Source organism: Hoplias malabaricus, chromosome 8, assembly GCF_029633855.1.
Source record: "Hoplias malabaricus isolate fHopMal1 chromosome 8, fHopMal1.hap1, whole genome shotgun sequence".
In the NCBI taxonomy this organism is placed as follows: Eukaryota; Metazoa; Chordata; class Actinopteri; order Characiformes; family Erythrinidae; genus Hoplias; species Hoplias malabaricus.
In genome coordinates, this window is record NC_089807.1 from 7,652,711 (window position 1) to 7,670,512 (window position 17,802).

Below are 17,802 nucleotides of genomic sequence, written 5' to 3' on the forward strand. Positions count from 1 at the left end.
CAAAGCCCGGATGTCTTTACTGGAGAGAATTTAAGAAAAACTATTCCTCCCTTCTCCTTTTGGAGGTGCGTCACCGCATCGCCCTGAGGAACAAACGGCCCATGTTCCGTTGTGTACTGACTGTTTTGAAGCTTGTTTTCTTTACGCTAAGCTGGTCCTTTCTCAACCATGGCAGTCTTCACACAAGGCTCACATTTCTCCACACGCCTTGAGATGAGTAGATAAATGAGATAGAAACTTACTAGCTTAGGCCTACGGAGTTTGATCAACATGTCTTTGATGTTGAAGGGAAGATGCTTCCACTGTTAAACACAGGACACAGCTTGTCCTTTTCAGGAAGAACATTAACGTAATTATTACCCCACTGCTGGAATGATTTACAGGCAGCTTGTGTAAAAAGTATTGGATGGATACCCCCACTAAATTAAACCTGACTATGTGATACCAGGTGGAGTCTGCACTGTGTGAAGAAAGCTGGACCATGGTGTAATCTGCACAGGAATTTCACAGAGATGAACAGAGCATTAAGCCCAGCGCTAATCACCCCACAGATATACCTCACTCTGGAGCGTGGGAGAGAAAAGGCGGCTTAAAACCAACATACACTGGCATGTAATCACAAAGCTAATGTTCATGCCATGTATAGTAATGGTAAGCACAGTGATGGGAATCGTTTAAACAAATAAAATATAGCCGTGAATATGCATTAGAACACACTGCATACCTGCACAAGGATTTCACAGAGATGGACAGAGCATTGAGACCAGCAGCAGTCGTCCTGCGGATATATCTGTGGATTTAAACCAGTGTGGTTACAGCTCTATCCACTGGCTTCATCCTGCTACATAAGCTACGTTTCCTATAGGACGTACACAAAATGAAAGTCTGAACAGAGGAGGCACCTTAGGGTAGATGATTATTACAAAACGAATGCTGTTTCTGTTTTTACGCCAATTCTGTGAAGCTGCTTTATGACAACGTCAGCTGTGAAAAGCAATATATAAATGAATTAGGTTTGATTTAAATGCTTATAAAAGTTTGGACCTACAGTGTAATATCAGATGTCAGTTTTGTTTTGCTGTGTTCCACTTGTGAATGAAACAGCGTCTATGTGCTTTAGCCCCATCGCAGTTTAAAGGTTCAAATGCAGCATGTGTTTTAATGCTTACCTTCTATATATACACACAGAAGGATTTATGCCCAGGCAGTTCTGAAACCACAGAGCTGAAATGCGCAGTCTTTCCAGGAATGTCTTCAAAGTTGAAACTTCCAGGTAGGAAGGAAAATACGGATGAATACGCTGTGGTACTAAGAGAGAAGGAATCATAGATGGAAAGAGGCAGGTTAAAAGATGTGCTGGTATTTCTTTAAAGGAGATTTACTCTACTACTTTGTCGCATGTAGACACCGTCCCTATGTTCCACTGTCCACCTTGACCCAAGGGCACAACAGGTTTCGGATTCTGGCAGCCCACACAGAGTATGTGGCGACCTTGGTTCCTACATAACTTCATATAATCAGGTGATTTTAAACACATGTAAATTAATTCCACCCGTTCTGATCGTCTAAATGGGATTGATGTCACGCGGTTGTACCCATATGTACCTTGTTTACCAGGTAACCACTTAGGAATTAAGGATTGTTGGATTGCTTTAGTTTTAACAGTCTTTCAGATACGTGAGTGGACATTGAATCAAAGTTGAATACCATGTGGGTCTGTGTGTCTCTGCATTCCATTGAGGAGAGCTGCTTGAGCCTTTAAGACCTTGTGACATAAAAGGTCCCTGGAGTGTGGTTTATGACCCTCTGTGGGTGTTATCTCAGATTCCCATCTGGGCTTTTGTGATGAGAAGAGTGACTGAGAGTGAAGAGACGTCACTGATAACTTCGGGCAGCCACGTTAAAACGTCATGTGCTTTACTGTAACTGCGCACAGGCACCTTAAAACGTAATCTTCCTATTCAGAGAATGTGTTTTGGCTGTAGCAGACAAACCAAGTAGAACTGTACCTGTATAGTAACAGTGAGGTGAACGAAGACATCAGGTGCGTACAATAATTAGTTGTTCTAATAGTTTAGAATCAGAAACTGATACATTTCCAGAATAAAAGAATGTTCTGAACATTTTTACTTACTTAAAGTCGAGCAAACCAGCCAGAATTTTACAGGCACTTCTTATAGTATCCTTCCCACTGAAGTAACACCTGTATTGGCTGAGCTTATATATATATATATATATCATCATTATCGCTTATCCAGTTCAGGGTCGCGGTGGGTCCAGAGCCTACCTGGAATTGGGCGCAAGGTAGGAACACACCCTGGAGCTGACAGTCACCTGGAGGAAACCCACGCAGACACAGGGAGAACACACCACACTCCTCACAGACAGTCACCCGGAGGAAACCCACGCAGACACAGGGAGAACACACCACACTCCTCACAGACAGTCACCCGGAGGAAACCAACGCAGACACAGGGAGAACACACCACACTCCTCACAGACAGTCACCCGGAGGAAACCCACACAGACACAGGGAGAACACACCACACTCCTCACAGACAGTCACCTGGAAGAAACCCACGCAGACACAGAGAGAACACACCACACTCCTCACAGACAGTCACCCGGAGGAAACCCACGCAGACACAGGGAGAACACACCACACTCCTCACAGACAGTCACCCGGAGGAAACCCACACAGACACAGGGAGAACACACCACACTCCTCACAGACAGTCACCCGGAGGAAACCCACGCAGACACAGGGAGAACACACCACACTCCTCACAGACAGTCACCCGGAGGAAACCCACGCAGACACAGGGAGAACACACCACACTCCTCACAGACAGTCACCCGGAGGAAACCCACGCAGACACAGGGAGAACACACCACACTCCTCACAGACAGTCACCCGGAGGAAACCCACGCAGACACAGGGAGAACACACCACACTCCTCACAGACAGACAGATGCTCCTCACCCGGAGCGGGACTAGAACCCCCAACCTCCAGGACCCTGCAGCTGTGTGACTGCGACACTAACCTGCTGCGCCACTGTACCGCCATATATAAATAATTTCTGCATTTATTAGTCCTGCCCTCTGTGTATAAAATGTATCTAGGTATAAAAACAACATATAAACACAGACATTGGTATGAAGCGGCAATGTTTCTCCAGACCTTACAATGACAAGGGCATGTGTTCTGGGCCTATCCTGTTTTTGAAAGGCCAGAAAATCCTCTGTAACTGTTGCTAATGATGTTTCACCTAAAGAAATCGTGTTTAGTCTTGTTTCGCTTTATACCCTGCAAACAGACTCAGCTTAAGTCTGTGATTAACGGTACTCAACCTAGTATTTCTGATGTGGGTAAATGCTTAATTATACATTATATAGCTTTTTGAGTGATGTTTTATGTACACAGTGTATCAGACTCAGTCTGAGTAACACTGCGATGAGACATGGCTAGGGACAGGGCTCTTTGCTCAAACACAGCAATACAGTAATGAGTGCTGGGATTTGGAAGTGAGGGATGTCTACTATGGAGATGATCCATAGATGATCCCACAATGATTCTGTTGCTCAATTTCAACACTGGAGTCACGTTACAGCAGCTAAATCACTGAAAAAGCTGAGAGTATTCAAATATACCAGGCTTATTTCACAGTGCAAATCTGTAAACCCCAGTTTTTGGTTTGTTTGGTTGTTTATATTTGACAGATTTCACATATTATACCTTATTTATGCATTATTTTTACAGTCAGATTTATAAACTATTACAAGTCCCAGGCTTGACTTCTGTCAAACAGATAATGTTCTCCGTAAAACAGAGTTAAAATGATAAGACAGAAGATATACTTGGCTTTCTTTAACGTCCTTGACCTCAGTTTATTTAAAATAATCTAATTTTGTTCTTTTATTCCATGTTGTCCTTTGCTCATATTTGTTTTGTCTTATCTTATACATATTCTAATGCAAGGTGAATGTAAGGGCTTCTTTTCCAATTACTCACATTTCCTCAAATGTCTGATAGCATATCAATCAGGGTATATTACATGCCAATCAAAAACCGAATCTTATAAACACAATCTTGTTCTGTACGTACATTACATAAATATCACAGACACAAATACAGGAGAGGCTTTCTGATGAACAGCTTTAAACTAAATCAAATGGGGAAAAGCATAAAGATGCTCAGTGGCACTATGTAACGCAGTCACCTTATGAAAACATATTAATACTTCATTCATTCATTATCTGTAACCCTTATCCAGTTCAGGGTCGCGGTGGGTCCAGAGCCTACCTGGAATCATTGGTCGCAAGGCAGAAATACACCCTGGAGGGGGCGCCAGTCCTTCACAGGGCAACACACACACATTCACCCGGAGGAAACCCACGCAGACACAGGGAGAACACACCACACTCCTCACAGACAGACAGACTCTCCTCACCCAGAGCAGGACTAGAACCCCCAACCTCCAGGACCCTGCAGCTGTGTGACTGCGACACTAACCTGCTGCGCCACTGTGACGCCATATATAAATAATTTCTGCATTTATTAGTCCTGCCCTCTGTGTATAAAATGTATCTAGGTATAAAAATAACATCTAAACACAGACATTGGTATGAAGCGGCAAAGTTTCTCCAGACCTTACAATGACAAGGGCATGTGTTCTGAGCCTATCCTGTTTTTGAAAGGCCAGAAAATCCTCTGTAACTGTTGCTAATGATGTTCCCGCTACAGAAATCGTGTTTAGTCTTGTTTCGCTTTATACACTGCAAACAGACTCAGCTTAACTCTGTGATTAACGGTACTCAACCTAGTATTTCTGATGTGGGTAAATGCTTAATTATACATTATATACCTTTTTGAATTAAAGGTTTTCAGTAGGCACTCTTCCAACATATTAATACTTACAAACACTAAATCAGCTCAGTGAGTGTGAACCAGTAGCAGAAATGTGCAATCAACACACTGTTGATATAAAAGCCAGAGAATCATGTCAGTGGAAAAAAACAAAAAATATTATGTTCAAAACATCAACCTAAGGCAGTTGTATCATAATAAAAGTTTGTGCGAATAAGCTTAAATAGAAATTAGATAATCAGAAAGTCAATGTACGAAATTAGACTAGACTTTAGGTGGAAGCATATAGACAGGTGTTATATCTTACTGTGTATGTATACAGGGTGGGCCATTTATATGGATACACCTTAATAAAATGGGAATGGTTGGTGATATTAACTTCCTGTTTGTGGCACATTAGTATATGGGAGGGGGGGGACTTTTCAAGATGGGTGGTGACCATGGCGGCCATTTTGAAGTCGGCCATTTTGGATCCAACTTTTGTTTTTTCATTGCAAAGAGGGTCATGTGACATATTAAACTTAATCTACTGGATACTGGAAGCCTGTGCTAGCATTTCTCCTGCGGTGTTGCTATCAGTGTGGGAAGAGTGGGAGAAGAGGGTTGCATTAACAATCCAACACAATGGGGCAGCACTTCAAACACATTTTATAAGTGGTCAGAAACGTGTAAATAACTCATGAAACAATAAAGTTAAAAAACCAAGCACACCATTGTTTTTCTCGTGAGATTCCCAATAAGTTTGATGTGTCACATGACCCTCTTCCCATTGAAAAAACAAAAGTTGGATCCAAAATGGCCGACTTCAAAATGACCACCATGGTCGCCACCCATCTTGAAAAGTTTCCCCCCTCCTATATACTAATGTGCCACAAACAGGAAGTTAATATCACCAACCATTCCCATTTTATGAAGGTGTATCCATATAAATGACCCACCCTGTATTATAAATTATTATTATTATTATTTGCTTTAGGGGCTTCCCCTAGTGTAATTAAATTATACAGCACTGTACTGAAATCAATGGAGAAGAGGGAGGGGTTACCTTCCCTCCTCCAAAAGTTACATAGTGTACTTTCTATAGTTCAGCGCCCACAGTGGCAATGACTCTATTCTCCGTTTTCTAAACGCGCCGTTCTCCTTATCACAGCTCAGTGGAGCATCACAGTTCTTTCAGTCTGTAATTGTAAGGTTAAATATAACAGTGTTCCTTTGAATGCCTCAAAACCATTTTCCAGCACCATTGGTTTAATGGTGTTAATGCTTTGAAAACGTCATAATAGCCATCACGTGTCCAAGCATTAACCACAGGAGCACACACACCAAATAAGACGAGCACATAATAAAAAGACAGGGCTTATATAACAGGATACAAAACAAGAGGATACATCTGTAAGCTCAGATACAGAACTGCCCCAGTTCCCAGAAATGACGAGGGCAATGACACGAGGACAAGAACAAAACAACAAAATCCTGACAATGGGGAAGAAGCAGACAGTTCAGTAAGTGCAGGGATTTTGCAAAAATCTTGAAAAAAAAAACCTGCATCAATAGATATGTGTTTTGTCCGTGTTTAAAATGTATGAGGTATTCTGCTGTTGACACAGACAGCGGTTCATTACATCAGCTGACATATAGAACCATGCAGGGAGAGGCCAGTGTAATACAGTTTCAGAGATATAACAGCGAAGGGAGAACAGCATTCTTAAAAATAAAGTTGTCATGAATGTGTCATTTTAATCTCTCTAAAATAAACCCTGAGGACATGGTCATTGAGGGAATGAACTGCGTCACTCCAAAGGACATCTAGTCCAGTTTGATTGAAAGTCTGTATTTTTGAATCCACTGGTCATGGAAATTCTGGCTCCTTTTAGAGATCCAGTTCTTTTGGCTCCACTTAGGACTGTCACGATCATGGAATTTTAACTGACGATTATTTGTCGTACACGTAACAGATTAATGATTTAACTGTCTGTTTTTTTTTACACCCCCAGTATTTTAATAGGCCTCTATGACTAATGATAACATAATAATGTACACACACTGTTATGGTAATGAACGTCAGTTTATTGAGCAGTTTATTTATAAAGATGTGTAACGATATTTGACCCCTGTCCTGTTTTTAATTAAAATTGTAATTTTTGAAAACGTTATTTGCAAATTCTCAAAATAAGCCAAAAATCTAATCAAATCTACGGCTTAAACATCGGTTGTTTACTGGCTCGGCGTGTTCTGGGTGAAGAACACTAAGGCTACGTTCACACCGCGGGGTAAAGGCCCAGTCAGACGTGACGCGGTGTCGTTCATGTGGCTGTGAGAACACCACAAATCACATTGAATCTGACTTTTTCACATCGGATTTGGGCCACTTTCATACGATCCGTGTTCATCTGTGGAAACTCTGTCTGAACGACCAGGTCTGAGTTCATGTGACTTTTACATCACTCTGGCGCTGAGAAAACTCTCAGGACTGCGGCCCAAAGTGTGTTTATTTATTTATTTATTATTTGAGGTGTTTAGGGGGTGGAAATGACCAGGTCAAAGGATTTCCGTTTTGTAGAAACTACTGGGAAACGAAAGACCTGTGAAACTCCTGAAACCAGGTCCTATCTGTGATTTCTGAGGAGATAAAACACGTGGAGATTTATATAAAACAAACAAGAGAAGACCTTCTTTTTTCAGTCGTTTACATCAGATTGATGTTGTTCGCGTCGATATGAAGCTGTATAACTGTGGCTCCTGGATTTAATATTAAACTCATTATGTCTGCGCTCGTCTTCTTCTCTTTTGAGACTCGTGTTGGTGAGAGACCTGGGAAATTTGAGCTTGAGCTCGTTTGGAGTAAAGACAAGGGGAGGTTCTGTGACACAGTGCTGCAGTAAAACACCAGTCCGGTCCCATTCCTTCATTTAAAAAAACGAACGTTTGGACATTTCCCTCTGGTCAGCGCCTGAAGCGTCGTTCTTTGTGCGTGACGCTCAGTTTAGGAGCGTGATCTGTTCACACTGATGTCAGATATAGGTCACTTTATACAGACTGTGTGAACAGCAGAATAATAAATCAGATTCGGTCACTTTTACCTGTTGTGTGAACGTAGCCTAAGATCCTCGCCCGAGAGCCTCTGGAAGAGCCAGCTGCCGGGAAGAATGTGTTGATGCCATTGTCTTCCCAAGTTCAGTGAACTGCGGTGGTTTCTCAGGTTTCTTTTATTGCCACATTATACAGCCACTGTTTATTAGCACCATTTGTTTAGAAATCCACGTAATTGATGCTCTGTTTGTTGGGATTGAAACAAATACAATATGATCGCAGTAAATGCACATCATCACAATGGTGCGATTATGTAACAATCACGACAGGTCTAGCTCCACTCATTCTTTCAGATGTTTTGATGCTTGAATTAATTTATTACAAAATTATATGCAAAATTAATTACTAATTTAAAACATACATTATATCAGATGTTTATTGTTTATTTATATACTCAAATTGCTACAAAAATAAAGTAAAAAACACTAAAACAAAGACCCATCTTAGTTAGAAATAAAGGTGTAATTTCTGTGGAAATCATTTGTAAATTTGTGCAGTGGAACAGCAAAACATCAACTAAACATCACTCAACAAAATATACATTAAACTGTGCAAAAGAAAAAGAAAAAGCCACATCCAGATAAGAGTTGGTTGTGTCTGAAACAGAAGGCAGCGTCCTCAGTGCCTCACAGTCTCATGTCAGGGCCGTACAAGACAGTATTTAGAAATGAAAGTGTTTGTAACTGAATCACATCAGAAACAGCCTTTAAAAGCAGCAATATTTTACCAGAAAACAGCAGGAAATTACAATCTGGAGTCGGTTCCCGTCGTTCACTTCAAAAAGGTCTGTCGCAGGAATCTAAAATATACGACGGTTTGTGAACTTTTACCGTTTAAAAGTAAATAAGAACCATTTGTGATGTTTATTTTTAAGAATGTAGCTCTCTCACAGTTTTAAACATTTTAGTTTCCAAAACAGTGCTTTGAGAAAGTGCACTGCTTTAATCTCAACTGCAGCTGAAGGTCAGACACAGTTTCACTGCCTACTTTTATCTGGCCTTGGCATAGGTCACTGCACCAATATAAATACCATCCAGCCTTCCACGAGGACACACACAGACTTCGGCTGAAGGACTTGATTAAATATATTATTATATAATCATGCTTTTTCTGGCCAGTACTGCAATTATTTTCTAAAAAAATGGAACACTGAGGCCTGTGTTTATGAGACCAAGAAGACCAGGCTTTAGTTCTGAATAAAGCTCTGAATATAGAGCTCCACTTGGTCTTTCAGTTGTGGTTGTGGTCAAATACAGACAGAGTGCAGTGTTGATTGAGCTAACGCTGTTATGGAAGCTGAAGTGTAACTCACTAAGACTGTATTCTGGATATTGCAGACTACAGTGAAAGGTGCTGCTCTTCTGATCTGAATATTGCACACTTTCCTACTGTGATTCGGATATAAACACAGTCTTTCAGCTCTGTAGGGCACCTGAAGGTCTCAGGTGAAAAAGCCTGGGCTTCTGTGCTACTAAAATCTGCTTCTAAAATCTGATTGGTTGAGCCATTATAAAATAACACATACACAAGTCATTTGAGTGTTGAACTAATGCTGCAAGTCCACACTGGTGTCTTTGATTGAATTAGCATCACTTTATTGGCCACTGTGCTGCACACAGATGAGTTTGTCCTCTGCATTTTAACCCAATCCGTGCAGTGAAACACACATTGTACACACACACACACACACACTATAGTGAACACTCGGCAGTGAGCACACACACCCAGAGCGGTGGGAAGCTCTAACGACTGCACCCAGGGGGCAGTTGGGGGTTTGGTGCCTTCACCTGTCGGAAACCTTCCAGTGATGAGCCCACTTCCCTAACCACCAGGCCACGGCTGCCCTCTTAGTGAGTCGAGTCTGGCTTTTAAGACAAGACAACAGTTTTACTCATATTTCTAATATACAACACAGCAAGTGTTATTAATATCTGAATTAAATTAAATGTATAAATATATCTCACACAGTCCACACCAGGAGTCGTGAAAAATCATTCTGAAATTCAGGGAATAATCTACAAGGATCCACTTCTGCAGTGCTTAGCCTTAATACCTGTGTTTTTTGGCAGTTTTAGTCTAGTTAGCCTGTGTGTGTGTGTGTGTGTGTGTGTGTGTGTGTGTGTACTATGAATGAATAAACACTGATGCCTATGACTGAACTTTTCCAGTGAATAGCAACAGAAGAGTGGGTGCAGATAAAGGACACAGCTGCTGTCCTTCACATGGTGTGAACATTTCATGATGAATGGACCAATAGAAATGCTCCAGAATAAACAAATTAATTAAATTAAATTAAAATCCATTATTTCCTTTATTGTCTGTAAGCGCTTTACCCAGCTTAGTGTTGCGGTGGGTCCGGAGCCTTCCCGAAATCACTGAGCACCAGGCAGGAATGCTTCAAAATTACTCTGACTTCCATTGAAAGATAAGAAGGGTTTCCCTTCTCCTGTGAAGCTGCTATTTATGAGTTAAATATTTCTAATGGGAAAACTGGACAGTGTACTGAAGGAGGGTGGAGCTGAGAAACTGTAATGTTTAATCTACGACTGAAGGGGAGCTTTATTAATGACGTAACTGTTTATTTAACATTACTCTACAATTTATTGTTGTTGTTTTTTTCACTCACATATACCAGCACATTCACATATTCACACACACACACACACACACACACACACACACACACAGCATCAGTGACACTAGACCTGTCCTTGTTTCATGTGATTTCTGATTAAAGTGTGGTGACTCCTCTCTGCTTTTTCCAGTTTTGTGTTCCACCACAGAAACAAACAGAATTATATTAACCATCGGTATCAAGTATTCACCTCTCCATCCCATTAGCCCCTATCTGTCACTGAGAACACACACTGTAAAGTTCCACAGTGATTAACACTAAAGATTTGATCTGGGCTTTTTCTTATTTAGAGACTTGAAAAGGGTGAATTGTGAGTTAATGGCTTGATTTGTGAGATACTAATTATTCTTTTTCTGTTTCTTTACCATTCCAGATGATCCCAGTAATGGAGCTGCAGTCCCTGTACTTGCCATCACTTGTGTAGTCCTCGCCATCGCTCTAGCTGTGGTCTCTTATTTCTACTACAAAAAGAAGAAATGAAGTCAGCGGCTCATACAGTCAAAGTGGGCCCCGAAGACTGAAATAACCCCTCAAGGTCATCATGATGTCAGTGGATATTCTTCCATATGTTGGTAAAAAAAAAAGCCCTTTCCATGGTGCGTTCCCATCGTACACCCAGTGACTCAAGGTTGGCTCGAGTCCCATCACAACCCTGACTCAGACAGATGTTACAGAAAAATGACTAATGAACGAATTTAAAAAAAAACAAAGCAGGAACATAGCCACTCAATTAGAAGTCATCAGAAATAAAAGGAGCAATCAGTCATTTTCTACATCCTTCTTCATATTATTGGCAACAAATGTTTACTGACACCTAGTGGCCTGTATGTGTCCTGAAATAATGATCAGAGACGTTCTGGATGAACTACTGCTATTAAAAACTGACTGCTCCTTTAACTAAATACCTATCACAGCAGGTTTGATTTGGATGGTAAGTCATTCGCGGGCTTTAAAAACTCCAGCAGCACTGCTGTGTCTGATCCACTGAACAACACACTAACACACCACCACCACGTCAGTGCCACTGCAGCAGCTTAACTGTAGCTACATGTATGAAACCCAACATCTCCCAGTTTTAAACACAGATCCAGTGCACTCCAGGTGTCACGGAGCACTGTACACGTGTTAGTTCGTCTTGCTTGTGATTAATAACAAGTGAAGTATAAACAAGATATTTATTTACGCTATCAAATATTTGCAGATGAATTATTTCAGCTTTGCGGATATTGTGCGCTGCTGATCAGTTCGGCCTTTCGCTGATGTAGAAACTCTCCTTTGCTGGGCAAAAGTCTCGTAATTTTTAACAATGTATAGCTTATAAATTATATGCAAAAAATCTATATTTTAGATTTAGAATCTATATTTGCATATAATTATTTATTCATTTGTGCTCTCTTTTCTGAGCTCTCTGTTGATGAAGAAAGCCCTGATAGCACAGAGATAGGGGTCATTTCTGGCAAAGGATATGGCCATGCTGCATGAGGTGAAATGGATTTGAGCTAAAGCCCCATTCACATGTGTCCAGGTTTTTAAAAATATTTGACAGTTTTTATTGCAGTTTTGACCTCCCATCCACATGAAGGCTGCATATTATGTCACTGAAAATGGAGGTCTGAAACACTCTACAAGTTGGTGTCGTGTTCACGGGCAAAACCGAACTTTTCACTAATGCTGAGATCACACAGCATGGCTGTTTCTGGCTAAATGTCAGACAGCTTCTTATTCCCCATATAGTGAGTTATATAAGTCGTAAAACTACAGTATATACACCTGAATAGCACTAGATTTCAGGTCCCTAAAAATGAAAACATATAACTTTTGTATTAGAAATACAGTGCAACCCTGACTTACGAATTTTCCGAGATACGAGCCGTCGCTAGGTGGATTTTTTGCATTATAATGCGTAAGCAGAGATCTGAGTTACGAATGAGTGAGCTTACGCAAGCCGCCACTAGGTGGCCCGGCAAACAATCAGTTCACCCAGTTACCTTGCTGTGCATCTCTGTCGTATCGCTGTTTTTTCTATCTATCGATCGTTACATTTATATAGTCCCTTTCTAGACACCCAATGACGCTTTACAATCAACACTGCTCAGAACACTCAATCCACACACACACTGGCGAGAAGCGGAAGCCAAACGCACACAGCGTACTCTCGACCAGGAACGACCGTCCACCTGGAGGACTGCATCGGGCGCTAGGGTTTCACCCAGGACACAGCGGCAATCCATATCTGAGCACACACACATACACATTCATTCACACACCAGGACAGTTATTAGAGAAGCCAATTCACCTCCCCTCCATGTTTTTTGGACCGTGGGAGGAAACCCACACAGACACGAGGAGAACACCGAAACTCCACCCAGATGGGACTTGAACCCAAGATCCAAGTTTTTTGTAGCATTGTAGCATTAAGCGTGTAACGAGTAAGTTGTAGTATGCGACAGAGCACGAAAAGAAAAAACTCCCAAACACCCCAAAAATTGGTGGGTTTTTTTTTTTTGAGGGGGGTGTGAGGGGGTCTGGAACGGATTAACAGGATTTCAGTACATTTTAATGGGGGAATTAGATTGGATATATGAACAAATTGAGCTAGGAGCTCGGTCACTGAACGAATTAAACTCGTAAGTCAATGTATTACTGTATATAATGTTATATTACTGTATATAAATCTAAATTGAGTCAGTTCATGAATACATTGCACTACATAGGGCGTTAAACCTGTTACTCATAAATATTTAGAGTTTCAATGTTTATCTTTATGGCGGCACGGTGGAGCAACAGGTAGTGTCTCTGTCACAGCACCAGGGACCTGGAGGTTGTGGGTTCAAGTCCCACTCCGGGTGACTGTCTGTGAGGAGTGTGGTGTGTTCTCTCTGTGTGGGTTTCCTCCCACAGTCCAAAAACACGTTGGTGGGGGATTGGAGACTCAAAAGTGTCTGTAGGTGTGAATGTGTGAGTGAATGTATAAGTGTGTGTGGCCCTGTGAAGGACTGGCGCCCCCTCCAGGGTGTGTGATTCCGCCCAGTGATTCCGGATAGGTTCTGAACCCACCGCGACCCTGAACTGGATAAGCCGTTTCATATAATGAAAGTGGACTGGCATGAGAAAGCAGCCATTTTTGTCTTTGTTAGGATGGGGATATTTTCAAAACTGGGAGTAAAAAAAATTCAAAAATACCGGATGTGTGTGGATGGGGCTCAGATAGGTTCTTAAGAACTAAATGACTGCTGATTACATGATACTCCTGTGCCACATGTGGTGAGTAGGAGGTGTCCTCTTATGCTACATCAGTTCATGTGGCAAGTAGGCCTTGAAGACGGAGGATCTAGGCCAGACCACATCCACCATCATGTTGCTGTCTGGGAGGTAGAATTAGAGATGAAGCTCTTCTATTGCTTATGTTACTACTACTGATCTGACCCAGCTGTTAGCTGACTACCTCAGCAATTAACCTTCCATGTACGTTCGTTAGGTTTACGAATTAAAATATGAGCTGGATAAGTTTTACACAGTGTGTATCTGAAGTTTTTATAGCCTTTACAAGCACAAGTAGACAGCCTCTGCTTCACTGACTGGTTTCTGTAGACCCTGTCTCAGTGATGATGTACGTATATATTTTTTTAAATACACATGTAAATGCTTTTTTATACATGTATATTTAAAGGTTTAGACTTGTTCACTTACAGACTAAACTAAGGATGTATTGTAATTTCTTACTATATTTAAGTATTAATTTTTGAAAACATTCAAATTATTCCATCTCACTCTGATGCAAACTTTATTTAAATTGTTACATTTCATGTTCAATCTTTGTCTGAAATTGTGAGAAGCTGCTGTGTGACAACATCAGTTGTAAAAAGAGCTAATCAAATACGTTCGGTTTTACTGGGGGTACCACTGGTCCACTTACCTGAAACATGGACACGAACTTGGCTCCTATCTAAAGCTGGGGTTACAGTACATGATTTTTAGCCCTAGTTTGAGCTGGGCAGAGTCTGCGCTAGGTGGCGCTAGTCTGCAGACTCCAGTGCAGTCCGAGATGCACACGTGCAAAAGCACTACTCAGAATGGTTCTGAAGGCAGTGCTGCTTTTGTGGCAGAAGAAACGTAACTGGTTGATAGCCAACAGGCATAGATTAATGTGATTGGACAAAGATTTTCAAATACAGCACCATGAACAGGTAAATCTCAGCCTAGACTTTCATGTTAGCATTTGAACTGGAAGAATAACTGTGCAAAATCTTTCTTTCTTTTTTTGTTGTGCACTTAGTTCTGTTTCATAATGTTTTGTACGTACTCCAAGTACTGTTTTTATTTGAATGCAGGGTTATGTAACACACAGCCCCAGAGTAAACTGCAGAATTGTACAATGCTCTGGCAGGTTCTGAAGAAGCACATTTCTGCACACTTATGTTACTGACTCCTGCCTCTGAAAGAGCTACAGAATGTTAGACATTAATGCTCTGTCATTTGTGCAGCTTCTTCTGAGGCAGTGTCCATTAATCAAAAGTGCAAAGTGTACTTCTTTAGATTCTGCTTCCTAAACAACTGCATTCTGTTGTATAACATTCTGCAGCTTTCTGAAGCAGACGTCATATATCCAGTGATCAAGAACGTTATCAATCAGAACCTTATACACGGATACATCTCATGTTGTTTTTTTCCTGACACAATTAGCAGCACATAACAATAACAGTAGTAAGTTGTTGAACATCCATGTTTGTATCTACATCTCCTAGTAACAAGTCACATTTGCAGGGATGTTTGTGTCAGTGGTCTGAGGTCATGGGGCACATGGTATTCCCACTTGTTTAGTTTGTGCCAGATATTTTTCCAGTTTCTAAAAAAAAAACTGTCAAAAAAAGCTGTATAATGTGGGAAACAAAAAAGGAGGTCTACAGTTGTTGGAAACGATCTTCCCACCCCTCAGTTTGGAGTTCCCCCTCAACAGAGCTTCCCAAATGAGAACTGGGAGTTCCTCCTCCTCATCCCGAGGCTCAGGTCATGTTCTTCTGTCAAGTTCACTTTCACTACAATTTTGATCATGGCAAACAAGATTAAAGCAATATTTCTCTGTATTTGTTGTCTATTACTTGGCGTTATTTCTGTTTTGTATATGCATCATGTGATTTTGTTTATTTTTATGCACTTATCAGTGATATAATAAACACAACTACACTGACTAACATACAGAATAAGTCTGCTTCTGTTCAGACTGTGTTTATTTGGAACACACCTGTTAGCTTTGATCAAGATGCAGTTAAGAAACCAATCAACTTTATTTTTAAAGCAAGAATACGTAAGTGTATATGACTTGTAGTTTGGGGCTTTCACATTTGAGGCAGGAAGCGGACGTACACGCAAGGAATATTTAATTAAATTAAACCAAGTCAAACAAAAAACAAACACATGCATGGAGACAAGGAAACAAACTAGAACTTAGTAGAACATAGCAATTGTGAACTGGTGGCAATGTGTAACACAATTGACATAGAAACACATCTACACACACAAGAACCGACCAGGGAACACTGAAACAAAGGGACTATATCTACACAGAGCACTGACAAGGAACACCTGGGGACACTGACGAGAGGGCAGAGCTAAGGCGGGACTAGGACAGAGACAATAACAACAACCAGAGCCATGTGCTTTAGCACATGGTGAGGAAAACAAAGACAGGACGTGACAGGGGTGGAGTAGTGTAGACTGAACTGTAGATAGTGTTAACCAACACAGACACAAATTAATTTCTGGAGTAACATAATTTCATGTCTAAAATGTAAAAGAAATCTACTAAAGGCCTGCGCCTACAAAAACTTTAAATTCATGAAGTGATCCCACTGCAGGGATTCAAACTCTCAAAGAAGTTATATCAAACTTTCTGTCTGTTACAGCATTAAAGAAACAGTAAACACTGTTAAATCTGAAAGTTAAGAGTTAGGTTTATGGTTAGGGTTGGCTCTTTCACTGGGGGTTGCCAGATATTCACTATACACCAGTGGTTTTCAAATTTTCTACCATTCCCCACCTCAGACGAAGGGGAATTTTCCATGCCCCACCTGTACCATATCGCCCCAAAAAATGGTAATAAAACACACATTTCCTAATTTATTTCAGTAACGTCAGCTTCTGTCTCTGAATCAGTAGCTTAACTTTAAAACACCAGCTACAACATTAACATCGATGTTCAAACATTCAGTAACACAGAACATTGGCCTGATATTTAATCAAAAATGAGAAAAGGCAGGTGCAGGGCGTAGGAGTGAGTTTGATATTTGAGAGGGACATATTCGCTGAGTCAAAGCTCACTTCATACACGAGATATTAGCTATAAGCTCACTCCTGTAGATACGGCAGGAAAATACTGCGTTTATAACGATGTGGAACAGCATTTGATTAACACCAAACAATGTTCAGGCCTCGAGTCGATCACAAAGATGAACAGCACTGAACAGTCATTACACACAACACTGAAAAAAGGAAAACACAGTGATCAGATCATGAAGCTGTAGAAATAATCCTTATTGTCCACAAGGGAAAATGCAGTTTCAAAACAAAACCCGTATTTAACAAATATATGTAATTATGTAGTGTGTAAATATATATATACATTATACATTATAACAGAAGTGCATACAGTATCTACTCTAGTGCAGCATTATGTCGATGTGCTGGGTCAGGACACAGGACATCATCTACATCACAGGCCACATTCTCCCTGGCCAAACAGCATGGGAAATGACTCTTAGTATGCAGGGTCCATGTTTGGCATGCATCCACCCCTATGTCATTAGAGGCCAGTTCCATGGCCTGCAAGACAATTTCCCTGGTGTAGAGTTGCTGGTCACAAACATCCCAACACCATGAAGAGAAGAACTGTTGGGCTGAGGAAAGGGGAGTATGGAGAAAGAAAAACATTTAGGAAATCTTGGTTGATATTGAACCACTGCCCTCACACAATATCTCAAGATCACTCATAAAAGCCAAGAGATGTTGAGTGTTTTATGGCCCTGATGTGGGATGATTGTGGTGAACCCCATGATGGCTGATGGAAGCACATAACATGACCACACTGGCCAGGGACTGCAACAATGACTCATTGGCCAATCACGTTCCTGCCTCTTCTCCTGCTCCTTTTGGCGAGACTGAACCCAGCTTCGTCCATATAAATATATTCATGTGAACGGTCTGAGGAATCCA

The 17,802-nt window shown here is 41.0% G+C and overlaps 1 protein-coding gene across 1 annotated transcript in view; it reads left to right on the top strand.

The window, feature by feature from the left end:
• LOC136705968 (CD276 antigen) overlaps window positions 1-15,777 on the top strand; it is a 49,544-nt gene extending 33,767 nt beyond the window's left edge. The window contains exon 4 of the mRNA XM_066679827.1: window positions 10,967-15,777. Coding sequence (XP_066535924.1) covers window positions 10,967-11,073 — 107 coding nt within the window. The 3' untranslated portion in view covers window positions 11,074-15,777. The remainder of the gene's footprint in view (window positions 1-10,966) is intronic.
• The last annotated feature ends 2,025 nt before the right edge of the window (window positions 15,778-17,802 follow it).